Source organism: Euphorbia lathyris, chromosome 2 (assembly GCF_963576675.1).
Source record: "Euphorbia lathyris chromosome 2, ddEupLath1.1, whole genome shotgun sequence".
Lineage (NCBI taxonomy): Eukaryota > Viridiplantae > Streptophyta > Magnoliopsida > Malpighiales > Euphorbiaceae > Euphorbia > Euphorbia lathyris.
The window spans coordinates 22,379,640-22,400,793 of record NC_088911.1 but is presented as its reverse complement, the minus strand read 5'-3'; the positions used below and the strand labels follow the sequence as shown (position 1 = coordinate 22,400,793).

Sequence of the window (21,154 nt, the reverse complement as noted above, 5' to 3'; positions counted from 1 at the left end):
CTTCTATCCAGCTCGTTATCAAATTGAACCAAGTAGAAGCCCTCTCCCAAATCCATCATGCTTACTCCTGCTATTGGTTTCCAAAGCTCCATGGTTCTGCGTTGTAGAGCTACATAGCCTAGGCTCCGTCCCAGAATTTTGATGATTAGTGCATTAGCCCAGGGCACCGCTAACCTCTTTTTCAGCTCGGGATCAATTGTGACAATCGGGATCAGGGGGTCAGCAGAATTGGGGCTAATTCGGATTAGACCTTCAGCGCAGAGATCCTTTCGGGGTCGAGGGGGGATGGAATCAGAGCTAGCAGCGGCGATGTCCTTCCAGGACAGCTTTGGTGGCGGCGGGTCGGTCGCAAACGGGGGAGAGTGGCCGTCCGGAGGGACGAACACGGTGTGGCGGAAGGAGTCCGGCGAGGAAGGCCCTAGGGCAGACGCGGGTTCGGTCATCGCGAATTTTTTAAATTAAAAAAAATAAAAACCCTAAAAAATTGGTTGATTTTTCCAAATCTATTTATTTTTTCTTCTTATTTTAAAAAATCCTTCCTCTAATTATTTACAGTGGTATTATTAATTTTTTAAGATTTATTATTATCATTGATATTGTTTTTTTGTTGCATTTTATTATTAAATTTTAAATTGATTTTTATTCATGTCAGTATATAATTTAATTTTTAATTTTCAAATTTAATCAAATTAAGATAATAAAATGAATTTTATTTTTTAAAATGAGGTAATAAAATGAAACTTATCTTTTTATCTTAACTATCCATATCATTTATATATTAAAAATACTAGTTTTTGGCCCGTTCGATGCACAGATTCATCTTAAAATTCAAAAATATCATATAATAATTACAATTAATGATATAAAGATGCTATATAAATTAAATATTATTATTTTATTTTCACATTAATCTTTTTTATAAATAAATATAATAACATAATTAGTTTTTAGCCCGTGCGATTCACGGATTCATCTTAAAATTTAAAAATATAATATAATAATTACAATTAATGATATAAAGATGCTATATAAATTAAATATTATTATTTTATTTTCACATTTACTTTAAATAATCTTTTTTATAGATAAATATAATAATATAATTAAAATTAATATATTATATATTTTATTTTTTATCAGTAAAAAAGGAGGAAGTGACAGCTCAGCTCCATCGTTACTGTTTTATATTATATATAGATATGCAGAGAATTAGAAAGATTTTAGGGATTAATTTAAATTCTGTAAAACTCTTAGATGTAGTACGGATAAAATCTATCTTTTTATAGATAAATATAATAATATAATTAAAATTAATATATTTTATTTTTTATTTTTTATCAGTAAAAAAGGATGAAGTGACACCTCAGCTCCATCGTTACTGTTTTATATTATATATAAATGATGGACATTATGATTACTTTGTTTTTTACTCCCTCCGGTCCATAATAGAAGTCTTTCTAGAGAGTTTTTTTTGTTCCACAATACATGACATTTTGCTTAAATCTATGCACATTAATTTACTTTTACCAAATATACCCCTGTTTAAGTTGACTTTTTATCTTGGGAATAGATAAAGTTACTAATTCTAATCCCATAAGGTAGAGGTATGATTGATTAAATTAAGGAGTACAGAGGAAAGATCATTCAATCATGGAATTACCTTCAACTTCTAATTCTAATCCCATCCAACTTTCTTCTTCTCTTTCTATCCCATCATCCTTTCGACAAACCAAAACCTCAAAAATTGAAAATCTTGTGGAATACTCTTATGTTCCAGAAGATGCTCAAATCCACTCAACCAACTTACCCTTGATCAATCCCTACAACATTTATAGGCGTGATTCTTCTATCACACGCAGTATCCGGTCTTTGATCTCCACCAGACGACCGTATGCTAAAGAATATGTCCAAACTTCCAAAATGGACCAATGTTCTCTGAAGGCTACCAGTGCAGAACAATATGTAACCTTGGAGATTCCTACTTCTTTCATATCCAAATGGAGGCAAGTAGGATACTCCCATTTCCACCTTGGGGCAGTACGTATTATTTTGACTCTTCATGGTAGGAAGGGTCTTCCAGTCACAGCACGAGTAAGCCTGTTGGATACTAGATTTCTTAAGTTTGAACATGCTGTCATCGGCACAGTTTTAAAAACACTCAATGCCGGTAGTATTGTTCTAACATTTTTTCCAAACTTCAACCTTTCATTACACGACCCAAACCTTCCTTCCACCTTTAAGATTCAAGTACAGCTAATTGGTGCTGAACAAATCTCAACAGCTGTTGCAGCAACAATTCACCACCAACTCATTTATCGGCTCCAGAATCATGCACTTGACATGCCAACCCAGAGTACTTCATCTGAAGCCTTGTTTTTAATTGCGGAGGAAGATGATAATCCAACAATTGTACAAATCCCTCGCCAGATCTCCAGGGAAGAGCTTACTCAGTTGATGCCTCTTGAATGGCTCACTGCATATGAGAAATTGCACCAGATTTCTCAGCCCGTCCAAACCACTTCTTCATCCTTTCAAAACAGGGAAGATGGACTGGTAAAAACAGTTTTTCAGCCCCCAAGGCACTCCTTTCACCAAGCCATGATGATCTCTCTGGCCTCTTTTCCGAGAGAAAAGAAAATTCCCATCCATAGTTTTGGGCCTGATGGTCGACACACCTATGTTTCACACATAGATGGTCATTTCATCTGGGATGTTCCCGGTAGTGGGATGTGTGATCCATCGTGCACATGTGTAGGAGATCTTGATTCTGATGATGATTCTTGCGATAATTACTCGCACAAGAAAACAACAAAGCCATCCAAAAAAGGAGCATGTCGCTCGTCCTCAACCAGAGCTCCGATAAAGCCTGATGATGATGATGCGCCCTGGATCGGTATCCATCCCAGAAAAGATATCACTCCAGACCCTCAATTTAAGGTCACCCCAGCTTATCTAAAGCCTCTTGCAATCTACAAAAGGGAGCTTGAATTTCTTGCAAAATTAAAAAGATGGTGTCATCCTTCTCCACCTGTTAATTCTCCAGAACTACCACCTCTTGTACAACCATGCATGATGAACACCAGTTTTACCCCCGAAGATTTCCCACCTTTGACAAAACAAACCAACACCCAGTCTAAAACAATATCCTTTCCTTACATACCTTCCCATACTGTTACCCACATTGGCCATCTTGAAGAACCTAAACCCTTTGAGTCTGTGCTAAACTGGCAGACTGACAATGCCATAGCCCAGAATAATTATCTTCAAAAGATTGATCACAAGCTTGAGCATATGGTTTCCTCCTAGAAACACATGTCCCAAAAGGTTGATTCTTTGACAGAGTTTGCACTCAAAACGCAGAAAGATCTGACACAGCAGATCCAAAAGGTTGACAACAATCTTCGAACTTTGATCTCTCAGCGAAGATTTGGTCAAGAATTCAACCAGAAAGAAGCTGAGATTAGGAGGTTAAAAGATCAGTTAGCTCAAGTAGAAGCAGACTTGGAAAGGTTCAATCTCAACCTTCAACTTCTCCTCCAGAATTTGTGGATCCCTTTTCCAGATCCCCTCATCATTTTTCACCTTTTCCACCTCCAGCACAAACATATACTCCTTTTCAGATGATCCATGAACAACTTCAAGCTCCACCCACAAAAGTTTTATCTTCTTCCGGCTCATTTGAAGAAGATTCTCCGAAGCCAAAACATCACAGGCCCTCAAAAGACAAACAACCTATGTTTTCCAATATGGCTTCCATGATTAACCATCTCATCACTGTCCCGGAGTATTCTACAGACTCCTCAGAAGGAACATCTGAAGATCTTCCTTCAGAACCTGATGCTGATGTTACTGATATTACTCAGATACTCATGGCTGATGAACAACATTCTTCTGCACCAACCCCTGGTGTGACAGAACCCACAGTTGAAGAACCAGCTGATGAAGATTTTATGTTCTATGAAGAACCTAAAACTACCAAGCCAACATCTGGTCCTTGGTTCACATTTGATCATCTCCCTCCTCATCGATGGAGAGACCATCTCCATGAAATGGCAGCATGGATAGATTTGCAAATGACTAAACAAGATGTCACCATGAAGGAGGTGCTAACTGAATTTGTCTCCCGGTTTACAGGCACGCTTCGAGAATGGTACCAAAGTCTTGGACCATACAAGATGGCCGCCTTTCTCAATCTTCCAACTGCTAGTCATGCTCTGGGAGAGATCCATCAACAGTTCATCGGCGATCCTAAAAAATATCACAACCAGATGAAACAAGAATTCTTTGATATGAAATGCTGCTCTTTGAAGAAAAAAGATCTAGACTTTCATTATCAAAGAATGGTGAAGAGGTACTACATGCTAAATGGGTATAATGATCCGAATCTTCGGTACACTTACATTGCCTCTCTACCAACCGAACTCCAACCAGAGTTACAACGTCTCATCACAGCTACAGGCAGAAATTTCGCCGACATCAGCATTGGGGAAATTCACCAATTCACTCTTCTTGCTCTAGAGAAATTGTGTGAGCAACAACGCCTCTTCAGCAATATCATGTCCCAAAGAAATCTTGCTCAGAAATTTTGCAACAAATCTTACCTACATATCAAGTGCAAGGATAGCAAATGTGACTGTCGTCCCTCAAAGAAGAAACACCACAGGAAGCTCTCTAGATTCTCTAAATTCCCTAATTCATATAAAGGGTCCAGACGGCAGAAACGATTCAAGTTTTTCAAGAAAAAGACCAACAGGAATAAGCGGACTGATCGGTGTTACATTTGTGGTCAAAAGGGGCATTACGCTCGTAAATGTCCAAATCAGCCACAAAAGGCTCAAAAATTGGTCCAACAACTTTCCTACAGTCTTGAAGATGCAGATGTTGAATCCTTGTACTCAGAGCAAGATGAAGCAACACCAGAAACCATCTTCGCCCTTGAAGATTATACAAATTCTTCTTCTTCAGAAGATTCTGATGATGATTTTCCAGTTTCTGATGATTTGCTTCCCATCTATTCCCTACAATCATGCTCATCAGAGAGTCTTACTCCCACTTATCCCCTGGTAAATATTCATCTATTGCCGTCCAAATATGACAGACCCATTTCTGTTATTGGTCTTATGGATACTGGGGCTCAAAAGACGATGGTTAATCCATCAATTTTGCCTAATACCTCATGGGAAACCCACTATGAGTATTTCAAGGCTGCAGATGGCAAGGTATTTTCCACTACACTCAGATCCAAAAAACCCATTGGGATTCAGTTTTTCCCTAACTGTATCATTTGGGTCAAAGTCCTTGGATCAGCACTTCCAGACAAAGACATCTTAGTTGGTTTTGATGTCTACCAGAAAGCTAAAGGGTTACAAATTCTTCCTGAAGGGATTCGTTTCAAACGACAATTAAAATTGTACACGTGCGTCCCTAAGATGTACTCCCTAGCTGAAGTCTCACCAGATTTTCAACAAATTACAAAACTTCTCTTGAAGTCATGTGCTGATTCCCACTCGCAATTCTCGCATCCCTCACCACTTTGGAAAAATAAAGATTTCTTCATCAAATTGCCTTTCAAGCTTAATGAAGATGTCAATCCTACAAAGGCAACGCATCCGGGCATGACACCTGCTGACCTTCTCCTGGCAAAAGAAGAATGTGCTCAATTGTTGCAACAAGGCTTGATAGAGCCAACCACATCTCCTTGGGCTTGTCAAGCATTTTATGTCGAGAAGCGGTCAGAAATAGTTCGTGCAAAGAAAAGGCTTGTGATTGACTACAAGCCCCTCAATGGATTTCTAAGAGATGACAAATTCCCCCTTCCAAGGATTAATTCCTTATTTGTCCATCTCAATGAAGCCCATATCTTTTCAAAATTTGATCTCAAAACAGGTTTTTGGCAGCTTGGGATTCATCCAGAAGATCGTTACAAGACAGCATTTTGCATTCCTACAGCACAATATCAATGGAGAGTTATGCCTTTTGGGCTGAAAACAGCCCCATCTCTGTTCCAAAAGGCCATGATTAAGATTTTTGAGCCCATCCTTCATAGTGCTCTTATCTACATTGATGATATCTTACTCTTCTCAAAAGACGTCCAGGCCCATAATAGTCTTTTGGCCCAATTCCAGCACATTGTAGACCAGCATGGCATAATGCTTTCTGAAAAGAAGAGCATTATTGGACAGGACTCAGTGGAGTTTTTAGGCATGAGATTCCATGATGGCCAATATCAGTCTGGACCCCACATTTCTCAAGAATTATTGAAATTCCCTGATGAGAATCTTTCTGTAAAGCAAATTCAGCAATTCTTGGGAATCATCAATTACATCCGGGAATTCATCCCTCATGTCTCTGAGCACACTAGCCAATTATCAAAAATGCTGAAAAAGAATGCACCATCGTGGAGTCATGTCCAAACTAAAGCTGTTCAGCAACTTAAAGTTGTGGCTCAAAATCGTCCAGCATTAAAGATACCTGGCACTGGAAAGCGTGTTTTACAAACAGATGCTAGTGATGAACATTGGGGTGCATTGCTTATTGAAGAAGTTGATGGAACTTCTCATTACTGTGGACATGCTAGTGGACAATTCAAAGCTGCAGAGCAACATTATCACACCACGATCAAAGAGATTCTTGCGGTAAAAAATGGTATAAAGAAATTTGAATTCCATCTCATCGGCCATCATTTCACTGTCAGAATGGATAATTCATCTTTTCCGAAAATCCTTGAATTCAAAAATAAGTCTCTCCCTAGCCAACAATTATTGAGACTTAAGGACTGGTTTGCAAAATATGACTTCCATGTGGAGCATATAAAAGGACATCAGAACCTCATCCCAGACTTGCTTTCCAGACCACAACCTTCACTTATTACCTCTATATCCTCCCTACCTTTCATCTTCATGGCATCCTCTACTCCTAAGAATCCTGTAGCCCTTCGCCCCTTTCCTCCTAGAACTAATTTCAAAAATATTTTTGAAATTCAGTGCATGCCAAAACCCACCTGTTTGTTCACTTCAAAGACTTCCTCACTGCAAGGAACCTCCCTAAACCTGATGAATTTTACCAAGATTGCCCTTTCCTTATCCTTTTCCGTCTGAAACCCACACAAGATCTCCTCTCTTCCGAATTATGGTGCATTTGGTGCTTAACGGTTCTCTATTCCATTGCCATTGAAATACCAGTCTTGGAAATGTTTCATCACCTCCATGAAGAACAGCAATGTGATTCTCTGTTATGGACTTTAATGGACTGGTATGCCCCCCTTTCGTGGTGGCGAAAGGAACTCCAGAAAATAATTGAAAGACTCAAGCTCTGGGATAGTGCAACGTCCCATTTATCAACCAGTGCAGTCTTTATCATCCACAGGCCATACTTCCAAGACATGCAAGGGAAATTTTGGACTCAAAATGAAGCTTATGAGTGGAATACTTTTTTAACTCCAATACAGGAAACCAAAGGCAATGAAAAAATGGCACTAAAAAATTATCTTTGTTGCCTTAATGGATATGATCTCAATACTAACCAAATTCTTAGTACAACACTGTACCTTGCCAAGCCAGTCAACATTCACTTAGTGTCAAATCGGACTCCATTTATGGCTTCACAACAACAACCAGAACCAGGACAAGCATCTTCTTCCAGATCAAGACCACCTCAAGTGCCACCTCAAGCAACTCAAGTGCCACCTCAAGTGCCACCTCAAGCAACTCAAGTGCCACCTCAAGCAACTCAAGTGCCAACTCAAGAACCTCAAGTTCCACCTCATTACTTCCAAGATTCCCAAGACCCTTATCCGGACCCACGAGTAAGGAAAGGACCATGGTACGAATCTCTGTATGGCGACATTGATTCGGATGATGAAGACTGGAAGAACTTCAATCTCTCTCCTAGTCATTACATATGAAAATATCCAGAAGACATAAGTGCCACTTGTCCAGAAAGTTGTGGTTTAAGTATCAAGTTTGTATTTTTCTTGTAATAATAATCTAGTGTGATGTGATGTGTAATAAGAAAGATAAGATTCTTATCTTTCTTAAAGATAATGGTGTGGTGTGTAAGAAAGGTAAGATTCTTATCTTATCTTTCAAAAAGATAATGGTGTGATGAGTGGTGTGTAAGATAAGATAAGATGTTATTCTTATCTTTTTATTTTGTCTTGTTCCTAAGGTTTTTCCTATATAAGGAAGCCTTAGCTCATTTGTAAGATCATCCTTTGCTTCCATTGTAAAATACTCTTTGTGTAATAAAAGTTATGGCTTTCTAAATCCTTCTCTCTTTCCAAAGTACTTTCTTAATTTAGTATAATCATATCATATCTTAGACAATGATCCTAGTTTCTGGTCTCCTTGCAATAAAAGAACCATGTCGTGGCCATTAAGAGTGTAAGAGGCCTTCGTTTCGGTGTGAATTGCAGGAGCTCCCAGCCGCTGGTATCAGAGCCTCTTTTACTTAAAATTAATTGCATTTCTTAATTAGTGTGCATTAACCTTAAAAGACTTCTATTGTGGACCGGATGGAGTATAAAGTAACCATTACTTTGTTTTTTTTCCACCATTGGATGATAACTTTATTTTTTTCCACGATTTGATTAATTTTCTATCTCATCATCTAATGGTGAAAAAAACAAAATAATGGTTATATATATATATATATAAAGATTAGAGGTGGGAATCGAACTAATGCCCTCATTTTTATGTTAAAAGTATATTTAAAAAAAATTACAGAGGTGAGAATTGAACACATGCCTTCTTTAGTTGGAGAATAAGGTAATAACATTCTACTACTTTGAATTTATTTATTATAATTAAAACGTAATATATTTATTTATAAACTGTAATTTTCTTTTTGGACCCCCTCCATCCTTGGACCCTAGGCCGGCCCTATATTAATTCTACATGAATGCAAATAAGTTTGACAACCTTATCTAAAATATCAGTGTGAATAGTAATATCAAAAACTATCCTCCAATTGGTGTTCCAACACAAAAAATAAAATAAGATAAACCTCATATAAAATATGATGCGAACATCCTACCTAGAGCCACCGCCCAAACACAATCTGGCGGATCCTCAAATACAAATGATGCGGACATCCTACCTAGAGCCACCGTCCAAACACAACCTGGTGGATCCTCATATACCATAGACCACACGAACAGCGTGCACCCAAGGTTATACCCATCAGGACGGATCCTAGGAGTGTACGAAAGGGCGTATCCCTTCAGGCGTATCAACCTCAATTCCTTGGCGGATACTCGGGCTTACTTTCTCACGAAGGAAATCACCAACAACCCTGTCAATCCGTACATGTACCTTTGTACTACTTGTCTGGGCGCTTTACCTATATTACCCTTTATTTTGTGCCTTGTTGTAACCCTAGGAGGGGTATTTCTTATCATTTCGGGAGTTATTTAAACTTCCATTTTTGTAAAGAGGAGGTAACTTTTATCAATCAACTCTTTCTCTTTGAGAATTCAAGGTTTATACCTTTATCTTGGGATCCACTCCTTCTAGTCTAGCCAGAGAAGAACCTTTTTATTGGTTTACGACTAAAACTTTCGTACCTTTTTATTGGTTTACGACTAAAACTTTCGTTTATCACTTTCAATATATATCAAAATATAAATACATATGTTATAAATTGATTGGTCGGGGACATACTGATATTTAGAAGAAAAAAATAACACTGTATATATATATTATACTATATTTGTAGTGATCTCCTACTTATACAAAAACATGGTCGAAGTCCAAAACTTGAGAGGTCCAAGTTCTACAAAGCTTGGGCCGTCGCCACCAAGGAGACAAGGGCCCCACCAAATGCATGACCTTTTACTTCAAAACCTTCCAATGAACCGGGTCGGGTTCGATATAAAAAAATCTCATGGATGGAACGAGTTCCACGTACCTTTGCCGACCATAGTTCCATAGCCATTAAAGCACTCTCCTTTCTTTCTCTTTCGGTCAATTGACATTTTTCCACGACGTTCAACTGGAGATCCAATTCGCATTTCTTCCTTTCTGATTCATAGAGACCTTTCCCATGCCATGACTTTGTTTAAGGACGCCGGGAGGTTAGTTAATGGCCTCTCTCTTATTGCAAAAGAGATCGCTAAAGCTTCTCCAGCTCTTCAAACCGCTGCATCTGCTGATTTTCAAACCCTAATTACCTCCTCGGCGAAGAAGGCTCTAGTTTCCCTCACCGATTTATCGGGCCTTACTAGTGGCAATGTTCGCGAGTTTTCTCCTCCTAGGCCCAAGGAGTCCGTCGTTTTTTTTAACAACTCGGATGACGTGGCACAGCCCGGCCCAGTTCAACCGCTTTCTGAAAGTATTGGCGGGAATGATGATGTCTCCAATCACAGTGATCCTGCTGCTGCGGTGGTCGTCGAAGAGAAGGTTTCTGAGCATAATCAGGTTTCAAGCGATGAGTTTGTGGAACTAGAGAAATATGCTGTTCAGAGAGTATGTGAAGCTCGGGAATTTGATGACAAGGGGGACGTGAGTGGTGGAGAGATGACTATCCAGGTGCCGACGCCGGCGGTTTCAGAATTGAAGAGGAGGAAGCTGAGAGAGAGGAGAGTTCCTTCGACTCCCTTTAGTAGGGCGCTTGGGTGAGTGTTTTTCTGCGGTCACTTGAGTAATTGGTAATGTGATTATGCATACTTATTATTGAATCTGTGAATGAGGTCCATCAAAATTGAATTGAGAACTCTGCAATTTATGGTGCAATTTCTCTATTACATCCTTAACTTCGATCTTATAACTTTTAAAGGTTTGCTGGTCTAGGAGCTGGCCTTGCATGGGGAGCAATTCAGGAATCTACAAAGAGGCTGGTCTATGGTTCTCCAAGTTCGCAAGACAATCAATCTGCCCTATCCCCAATTTTGTCTGAAAAAAATGCAGAACGTTTGGCTCTGGCACTATGCAGAATGCGTGGAGCTGCGCTCAAATTAGGACAAATGCTGAGTATACAGGATGAATCTCTTGTTCCTGCTCCGGTTGGTAATTTGTTTTCACTTAAGTTATTTATGAACTTTGATTCTTTGGTTCCAATTCTGAGTATCTAGGGTTTTGAGTTTTGACTGTTAGAAACGAAATAATCTTTCTATGAGTTTTAACCAACTATCGTCGTGAGCGGACCTGATTGGGATAGAAAGTGAACAGCGTATTTTGTTTAAAAATGCGTGTGCCTACTGATCATTGTCTAGAGGAAAATGTGAAATCTTTTTATTTAATCATTTGGCCTACTGAGGTGTTAGAACTGTTTATTTCCTATTTTCCTTCTGTAATTTTTCTCCATGGAATTTGTGACATTTTTTTTTTATTTTGATAGATCTTGGCGGCTTTAGACATAGTTCGTCAAGGTGCAGATGTGATGCCAAGGCGCCAGCTCGATCATGTTTTGGATGCTGAACTGGGGTCTGACTGGTCAACCAAACTAACAAGTTTCAATTATGAGCCACTTGCGGCTGCAAGTATAGGCCAGGTTATGCCTCATACCTACAATTTCGTATTGTGGTTCACTCTGAGTTAGCTGACTGATATTATATTCAAGTTGCATCAAGCTTTTTAGTCTTTCACGCTAAGTTATGAATAAGATATGATACCTATGTTGCATGGAAACTGAAACTGAGAAACCGGGAAATGTTATTTCTAAAAAAAATATAGCTAGGAAACGGAAAAAAACGAAAGGGAAACAGACACAAAATGCGGAAACACCAGTGAAGAAAGTTTCCATACAACATGTTATGATACGATGGATCAACTTGGTTTGACAACATCTTCAACATATGTCTTCATGTTGTGTACCCAATCCCTATTTTGCTGCATAAACTGTTTGAGTCACTTTCTTATTTGTCAGCTTCCAAATTAATTATTAACAATATTCTTTTGCCAGTTAAATTTTAAATATAAATTGTTTTGCATATTAGTTTCATTTGGTTATAAGTGGAAACTATTAGAACTGCAGAGCTAAAAAGCATGTTTTATTAGTTTATGAGGCTAAGTAGTCTATGCTGCCTTGTATGTGAAGTTCTCCGCATGTTTTCCTCCCTTTCCCAGCTTACATGTATGGTATTCGTGAAGTGAATGTCTTCCGTGATTTATTGGCATCCCATTCTTGTTGCAGATGTTATATGACTATATTTGTCCATATTCTTAAGTATTCTTGTAGCTTACTATGGCCTAACTATTTCAAAACAATTATAGGTCCACCGTGCAGTTACAAAGGATGGTATTGAAGTTGCAATGAAAATTCAGTACCCTGGTGTTGCCAATAGCATTGATAGTGACATTGACAATGTGAAACTTCTCCTAGATTATACCAACCTTATTCCAAAAGGACTTTTCATTGAAAGAGCAATGAAGGTGTGTACATGTTTATCCATACATGTCCATGAATACATACATATATATATATATATATATATATATATATATATATATATGCTATTAGTTTGCATTACTAGCTAATGCTTGGAGAGACTTGAAAAGGAAGTCTTGGCTTATTGTGGTTGTATGACCTGCTTCAAGTTATGCTTGTGTCCTATATCTTCTCTATATGTTAGTAATACTGTTATTCTGTGGCTGATGTTCTTCATCTAAACCTTTTAAGGTGGCAAAAGAAGAATTATCACGTGAATGTGACTATGAACTGGAAGCAAAGAATCAGAAACGGTTCCGTAATTTACTATCTAATGTTAAGGGTTACTATGTCCCAAAGGTTGTAGATGAACTTTCCAGCAAGAGAGTCCTAACTACAGAACTTATTTCAGGTGATACACCTTTTCTTTTGTTTGTTACTTCTCTAATTAACAGGTTAGTTTTGTGTAATCATTGCTGGATTATTATGTTCAATTAAACTAAGTAGAAGAGAACTTCACTGACTAACGAGCTGTGAAAGCTTCTGATGGATTGAAGTACATCACTGATAAATTATTTTATACACTAGCCTCTTCTTCCTGAGATACAGCTTGCATTGCGTCTTGTAAATCAATTATTTTATAAATGCACTTAGGCAGATTGACACGTGATAGGCAGAAATTCCAACAGCAGCCAGTTCTTGCTTTACTTACTATTAGCAAGTACTAGTCTAGTTTTACATTCCACGAGAAGTGTTCTGACATTTCCTTGCAAAATAAAACTTGCAGCAATGTAAATTGGTCACTAACAACATTGATTATCAGAAAGAGAAATGAATTGGACTATGCTACACTGGGATTATTGTTCATATTAGTTAGTTGTCCTATCTTTTTTTTCACTTTTCACTTAAATTTTGCGAAATTTCTTCTGGTGGTTTCCTGTAATTTGATGTCATTAGGAGATCTTCTCATCATAATATTATAAAACCAATTTGATGTCATCCTAATTTTTCTTGCTACAGGGATTCCAATTGATAAGGTGGCATTACTGAACCAAGAAACACGAAATTATGTGGGGAAAAAGTTGTTAGAATTAACGTTGATGGAGTTATTTGTTTTCCGATTCATGCAGGTTAGACCTTCCTCCCTAATCCATTTATGCTTGTCAACTGCTCTCTGAGCTCATTTTATAATTCCATGTTTCTTCTGGTTTATTCACATTTTGGTGGTTCTGAAATATGAATAGCTGCCAGTGGTAAAATACTTTTGCAAATTGCAGTTCCTAATATAAGAAAATGGCCTTAGATTTGTTGCAATTGTCCTATTGCAGACTGATCCTAATTGGGGAAACTTCCTGTATGACGAGGCCACAGAAACTGTGAATCTCATTGACTTCGGAGCAGCTCGTGATTTTCCGAAACGTTTTGTTGATGACTATATAAGAATGGTAACACCTTTTGCCTATAACTAGAGTTCTGCTTACAAATTTCAATTGCACAAGCTGTTGCATATTAAAAAAAAGTTGGGAATGTTATTTATGGCCATTAAGATTGCATCCGTTAGGGTTCTTCATCCTATGTTTATGTTGTATAAGCTGAGACATTTTGTTGCATACTTGATTAGGTTGTGGCATGTGCAAATGGTGAGAAGGATACGGTAATTGAGATGTCGAGAAGACTCGGGTTTCTTACGGGATTGGAATCAGAGGTAATGCTGGATGCTCACGTGCAAGCTGGCTTTATTGTGGGATTGCCATTTGCGAAACCTGGGGGGTATGATTTCCGATCTACCAATATCACCTCAGGTGTGACAAACCTAGGGGCTACAATGCTGAAGCACAGACTCACACCACCACCGGAAGAATCCTACAGCCTTCACCGGAAGCTTTCAGGTGCTTTTTTGGCTTGTATCAAGCTTGGGGCCGTTGTGCCATGTAGGGAGGTACTGCTTAATGTCTATGATAATTATGAGTTTAGTGAAGATCAGAATGAGATGTTGTCGACTGGCTCGATATCTTAATACGGTCCTCATTTTTTTATTAAATTTGGAAACATTTTTTTTAAATGGAATAAAGTGATGGATGAGTTGCCCATCCTAGAAATTGTTTATTTGATAATCAGAGAGATGGAAAGGTTTGTCTTTTTGATAAGTCACCTATCTATGTATAAACTTCATGCTTTCTTAACAATATAAGATGAATTAGTTTTGATTTATATGGAATTTCACTGAAGCCAGTCTTTGATTTCAGAATTAATACTATTTTGTAGAATCCCAATTTCTTACTTCTCTTGACACAAGGAGCAAAAATTGTCAATATTCTCATGTGAAATGTACTTTTTGAGATGTCTGGGGTCTTATTTATTTATTTATTTTCTAAATTGTTATTATTATTAAGATATTTGCCTGTTTGAGGGTAAGCAATGTTAGATTCTGTTTCTCTCTTGGCGTAGAGGAAGTAAACGCATCTTCTATTTTAATTAGAAGATGCGTTTATTTCCTCTAGGGCTTTACGCCAAGATAGAAACAAAATCTAACCTCGCAAAGCAGATTTTCTAATTAACAATAATACATTGAAATCTACGCAAAGCAGATTCTCTAATTTATACTAAAAATTTGGTAGTTAACTAAGAGATTTTCTAATTTGTACTACATTTGGTACTTAACAACATGGAGATTTTCTAATTTATAGCATAAGTTCCAAAGGTTATCTATTATAGTATATTTTTTTGTTTTAAAATATATGAGATTTAATAAAAAAAACTAAAAGTCTATTATTCACAAGATTGGCAGGGGAAGGCTTGCCCCCAGTATAGGGCTGTAAATGAACAGAGCCGCTCATGAGCGGCTCGATAAAAGCTCGGCTCGACTCGGCTCGATTTGTAAACGAGCCGCTCGTGAACACGATTTACTGGCTCAGTTCGTAAACGAGCCAAGATTGAGCAGGTCAAAGCTCGGCTCGAAAGCTCGCGAGCAGACTCAATTAGAACATTTATGAACAAATTTTAGTTTTGTAGATAATTTTCTTAATGAACCAAGTCCAAAAGAGGATTTTGGGCTCGAAACAAGCTTGAAGCTCGGCTCAAGCTCGTTGAGCAAGCCAAAGCTCGGCTCGGGCTCGGCTCGTTAATTTTATAGCAAGCTCGGCTCGGGCTCGAGCTCGTTAATTTTATAGCGAGCCGAGCTTGAACAGGCCAAAGCTCGGTTCGATTACAGCCCTACCCCAGTATACCCTTGTGGTGGGACCTTTCCCCGGACTCTCGTTCAGCGGGGACGCGTAGTACGACCGGACCGCCCTTTATAATATCACAAGATTGATTTGTATTTCAAAAATTATAAGGATGTTTTTGGTAAAAGGATACCATTAAGACATTTTAATATATATTTTAGGAGAACAGTAAAAAAACATATGGTTTGGTTTTGTCTTATTGGCGAATGTAGAATTTTGATTTATAAGTTTACAAAATTCATATACACAAATAAATATGCAGCTTGTAAATTTAAATATTCTATTAAAATTATTATTCTAACTATTAAGAAACGATTTCCAATAAATATAAAGACTGATTTTGTAAATTTTCTCGTAACCTGCACTTACAAAAGAATTAATGCACAAATATTGATTTATATAGGCCCTGTTTGGTAAAAAGCATTTTGGGATAAAAAGAGCGGTTTTGACCAATTTAAGAGGTTTGAGCACTGAAACCGCTGATTGGAGTGTTTGGTGGAAAGAGGTTTGGAAGAGAGTTTTGGGATGAAAACGCTAATTTAGAAAAAGCTCTTAAAATGAGCTTTTTCAATTAGCGTTTTGGAATATTAAAATTAATGGATTTCTTTAATTCTAATAGATAGTCTCTCTCTTCTCCTACGCCAAAATTAATGCCCTTATTCGTCTTTTTGCACAAACCGCTATTATCAATCAACTAATTTTTACCAAACAGGTCTACACAAACAGCTAGTCAAATCAGCTAACAGCTAATTCCTAAACAGGGTCATATTCTTTAACGGCACAAACCATGAATCTGAACTTGCAAATTCTTAAATTATAACTTTACGTCTGCAAATCGGACAAACAAAATAGGTGTTATTTATTACTTCATTTTTCTTAATTTATGTACTAAAATTTTATTAACAGAGAAAATAATTTGTACCGGAAAGGAGATATTACTACTGCTGACAGTGAGCAGCCTTTTATTAATAGAAAGATACTCTTACATTAAGAACTAAAAATGAGATTTTGAATATAAGAAGAAATGACTGTGATTGGCAATCAACTGGTCATATATTTCAAAAGTTTAAATAGTTTATAAAAATAATCTTAGTTTTCAATTATGAAATAAATTTGGGGAGTCCGTTGTGTAGTTTGGAGTTATAATCTTGAGTTACAAGAAAAAACGCATAAAGCTAAAGAATGAAGATTAAAGAAAATGAAATCATCCTTAAATTTCGGCGTGGAGGAAGAAGAAAAAGAAAGAAAAGCGAATGTTAACAAGAAAAGCGCAAAAAGGAAAAAAAGCAATAATGGCAAAAGAAAAGGACAAGACTAGAAATAATAATAAGAAATGGTGGGCTTCGAGTTCCACGAAATAAAACCACACAACGGTCTTATTCTATTTTATCATTACATTACTCTTACTCTTACTCAATACAACACTAAAATCCACTTAAATAAGGCAACCCATTTCACTATATACAAACAACAATTCCCAGCGTTTCATCCAAAGCATTCTTGCACAGATGATGAAGCTGCTGGGGATGACCGCCTTCGTTTTTGTATTTTTGTGCTCTTATGTTCTTATGGCTGTTGATGGATCTTTGGATGATTCTAATGGAGATTTTGAAGCTTTTTCGTTTTTGGAGAGCTATGAATCTACGCCTTCTTCCACTGTTTCTAAACCTCTTATGGTCGAACTCACTCTTATTCAAGGAGCTGATTCCAAAGGAGCTGGTAATATATCTTACTTTTTCTACCTGTTTCTATAGCTGAAAATGAGGATGTTCATTTCTATAAACTGAAGAAATTGGCTTCAATTTCTATGGCAGTGTGCTTGGATGGAACACTTCCGGGTTACCACTTGGATCGGGGGTCTGGATCGGGTCAAAACAGCTGGCTCATTCAGTTAGAGGTACGTCAGATATTTCATATTCAAGTTGAGACGTTGTTCTTACTGATGAAGTGAAGGACTAAAATATCGATTTGGTGCTTAGGGCGGTGGTTGGTGTAATGACATTCGGAGTTGTGTTTACCGGAAAACTTCACGGCGTGGCTCGTCGAAATTTATGGAAAAGGAAATTCCATTCACTGGAATATTAAGCAATAAAGCAGAAGAAAATCCTGGTATTTCCTCCTACTATAAATACTTCATTTACTGTAGAAATTTTTATTACAATTTTCTGATTTCGTATTTATCTGTATGCTTGTAGATTTCTTTAACTGGAATAGAGTCAAGTTAAGATACTGTGACGGTGCATCTTTTAATGGGGAAGGTTATAATGAGGTTGGTCGGTTTAATTCCTGAAAATAACACTTCAAATTACAAGTTTTTCTAGAAATGGCTATGAATATACCAGATGCACATATAACTGGAGGTAATTGGTGGGTTAAATCACTTAATAGAGCATGCTCAATGCATGCTGTTGCTTAAAGGGTTACTTAAAGAGCTATGATATTATTAGTGCGGAGACCTTAATTGGGAAAAATGTCTGATCAAACTCAAACCAAATAACTGGATCCATTATCAATAAGGAATAGGACCATAAGCTGTATATTCAGGTATGGTATGTTTTATGAATGGTTTGTCAATCTATGAAAGTTTGTATGTCCTCACAATGACCAAACTGTTGCATTGAAGTGATGGCGGTTTGAAGAAGCCGGATTATGGATTGAATTACATGTTGAATTTTAAGATTGGTATTTGGAATTGTAAAGATTTTTTTGAAGTAATCTCTCTTTCAGGCTGCACAACTTTATTTTCGAGGACAGCGCATCTGGTTAGCTGCTATGGAGCATCTAATGAATGAAGGAATGAAAAATGCTAATCAGGTAGCAATTGTTCATTACTTTCTTCGTGATCGTCATGTCGTTTTAATGTGGTACACTCACTCAATGAAGAGTTATTGTATTTCAGGCTCTTCTCTCTGGATGCTCAGCAGGGGGTCTTGCATCCATATTACACTGTGATGAGTTTAAGGAGTTGTTTCCACAATCTACCAAAGTGAAGTGCTTAAGTGATGCTGGACTCTTTCTAGATGCGTAAGCAAGCATGTCTTTATTTATTTTTCTCTCCCATGGCATCTATTATCATAATGTATTAATTCATGAGAAATTTAAGATTGCCATTTCTTCAAATTTGAATCTCTTGTAGAATTGACGTGTCTGGTACCCGTACCCTTCGAAATATGTATCAAGGTGTAGTTAGCTTACAGGTATGCTTAATAACACATGAATGCTTTGATCTTTAGGATAATGTAACCATTAATTGATTATTGATATACAAATGAAATTGTAGGATGTGCAAAAGAATCTTCCAAGTTCATGTATCAACAACCTGGATCCAACTTCTGTAATCCCTTGCCCTTTTCTTCATTGTTTTATCCAGTTTTATAACTGCATTTTAGTGAATAGCAACTTATGACTCTCTTTCATGCAGTGCTTCTTCCCCCAGAATTTAATTGCTAATGTAAAGACTCCACTATTTATTCTCAATGCGGCCTATGATGCATGGCAGGTAATTATATTTTCATATTTGGTTTCACTTCTAAGGGAAGGTCATGAATTGAGTTCCTGAATGTGACTTTTGATTACTTATTTCTGATTTTACCAGGTTCAAGCTAGCTTGATTCCGCCGTCAGCTGATCCTCAAGGTTATTGGAAAGAATGCAAACAAAATCATGCGGAATGTAATTCATCACAGATCCAGTTTTTTCAAGGTGAACTTTGTTCCACTTTGTTATGTTTGGTTTTACTTGGAAACATTAACATAGTTTGCTTTTCTTTTCTTTTTGTGAAACAGAATTCAGAAATCAAATGCTTCATGCCCTAAACACCTTCTCGCAGCCAATCCAAAATGGATTATTCATTAATTCTTGCTTTGCTCACTGTCAATCTGAGAGGCAAGATACATGGTTTGCTAATGATTCACCCGTCCTAAAGAACAAGGTACTCACTATTAAGTTGTTCATAAAAGAAACATCGTGTAAAGGGTCAATTTGACCCCCAAAACTTGGCTTGGAAAATCAATTTACCCAAAAATGAACCTTAGATAGATACATTTTAAGCTTTCAACTTGTGTGAAATCAGTTCAAAATGACATATATATCAACATATGTATTGGTGGCTTTTTTTGCCTCTGTCAATTGCTGATGCTGCTGATATGTGTTAGTTGAGACTAATTTGATTACAAATGCCAAGTTCAAACACTAATTTCATACCTAAAATTTGACTTTAATTAAATAGATACTTCAAGTCAAGTTTAGGGTCAAGTTGACCATTTATCCAAACCAAACATCATAGCAAAGGGATAAGAGGGCCAAATTTGACCTTAACATTTTTGTGAAGTACAAATTTAGTCCTAACTTACGAAATGGTCAAACTTTAATCCTAACGTTTTCAAGCGAGATCGATTCTAATGCTACATTACCAAAAATTTGAAAAGACTGGTTTGACTGTTATTTAACTATCACGTCGAACATTCCAAACAACAATTATATCTAGGATATTTAATATGTTACTAAAAAACCCGGTAAAATGCTAAGTCTGACACATACAAGTTAATCACAATTTTTTGTATCGAAGTGTCTAAAATGTTCACAAAACTGCTTCACTTTATCGACAAAATTGTTTAGAATGTCTAATGTGACAGTTAAATAGTAGGCATACATGTTTTTTCAACATTTTGGTAATGTAGGGCTAATATTGGTCTTGTTTGGAAACGTTTGAAAACGCCGAGATTAAATATATACAATTTCATACATTAGGGCTAAATAAAAACGTTAGAATTGTTTTTATCCTTATCCCTCATAGCAATCATATAGTAGCAAGTGATATGTTCATTCTGTCTCACCCCTCAAAAGTAAACATGTTCAAATTTTATGAGAATTAGATCAACAAATCTACTTTGAGCTACCTTGCGTGCTGGCCCTATCAATTTTTTTGAAATTGTTCCTTCATCCATTTTCGATCCCATTGAGTTTTTTTTCTCGTCAGTGTGTTCCTAGATTTCATTGTTGTCCATTAGCGTTAAATTTCAAAATTCTTATGTGTCTCTAACCCAATGGTTTGACCGAATTAAATTCTTAACTTCAAATACCTCTAATTATTTTAGAATTATCGAGTCATTGTAAATTTGGTTTGGGTTGTTTTGGTGGTTGAACACTAATTTGGGAATCATATTATTTGTATATGCAGAGGGTGGCACAATCTGTTGGAGACTGGTATTTTGATCGGGTAGGAGTCAAAGCAATTGACTGCCCATACCCTTGTGACAACACCTGCCACAATCTTAATTTCAAGTGAGTTGTAGAACACAACACATTCATTTTCTCCATTTTCCATTATTACACCATTTGATTATGGTGATGATATAACCTAAAATCATCACTTTGCAGTGAAATGCAAACGCAAATCACTGCACTTATTCATGTATTATGCTTAAACATTTCATCAATGTATTTATTAGTCAGCAGAATTCACTGAGCTCATCTGTTACAATAAAACTAAGTGTTGCCACCTGATTTCAGCCACTTGTACTGTGAATTATATAATTGATTCAGTTAGCTTTACCAAAAGCTTCATAC

At 37.0% G+C, this 21,154-nt stretch overlaps 2 protein-coding genes across 2 annotated transcripts; both read left to right on the top strand.

The window, feature by feature from the left end:
* Window positions 1-9,730: 9,730 nt before the first annotated feature.
* LOC136217255 (protein ABC transporter 1, mitochondrial) lies at window positions 9,731-14,572 on the top strand. The gene is made up of 8 exons (XM_066003849.1): window positions 9,731-10,612; window positions 10,774-10,999; window positions 11,335-11,487; window positions 12,210-12,368; window positions 12,616-12,775; window positions 13,384-13,493; window positions 13,692-13,808; window positions 13,985-14,572. The coding sequence occupies exons 1-8, from the start codon at window positions 10,047-10,049 to the stop codon at window positions 14,378-14,380; spliced, it is 1,887 nt and encodes a 628-aa protein (XP_065859921.1). The 5' UTR covers window positions 9,731-10,046; the 3' UTR covers window positions 14,381-14,572.
* A 2,389-nt stretch (window positions 14,573-16,961) lies between these two features.
* Window positions 16,962-21,151, top strand: LOC136217256 (pectin acetylesterase 6-like). Its single transcript, XM_066003850.1, has 12 exons — window positions 16,962-17,306; window positions 17,402-17,484; window positions 17,567-17,696; window positions 17,783-17,856; window positions 18,315-18,401; window positions 18,487-18,611; window positions 18,724-18,784; window positions 18,868-18,921; window positions 19,009-19,086; window positions 19,183-19,288; window positions 19,372-19,517; window positions 20,766-21,151. Exons 1-12 carry the CDS (start codon window positions 17,096-17,098, stop codon window positions 20,871-20,873), a joined length of 1,263 nt encoding a protein of 420 aa, XP_065859922.1. The 5' UTR covers window positions 16,962-17,095; the 3' UTR covers window positions 20,874-21,151.
* The last annotated feature ends 3 nt before the right edge of the window (window positions 21,152-21,154 follow it).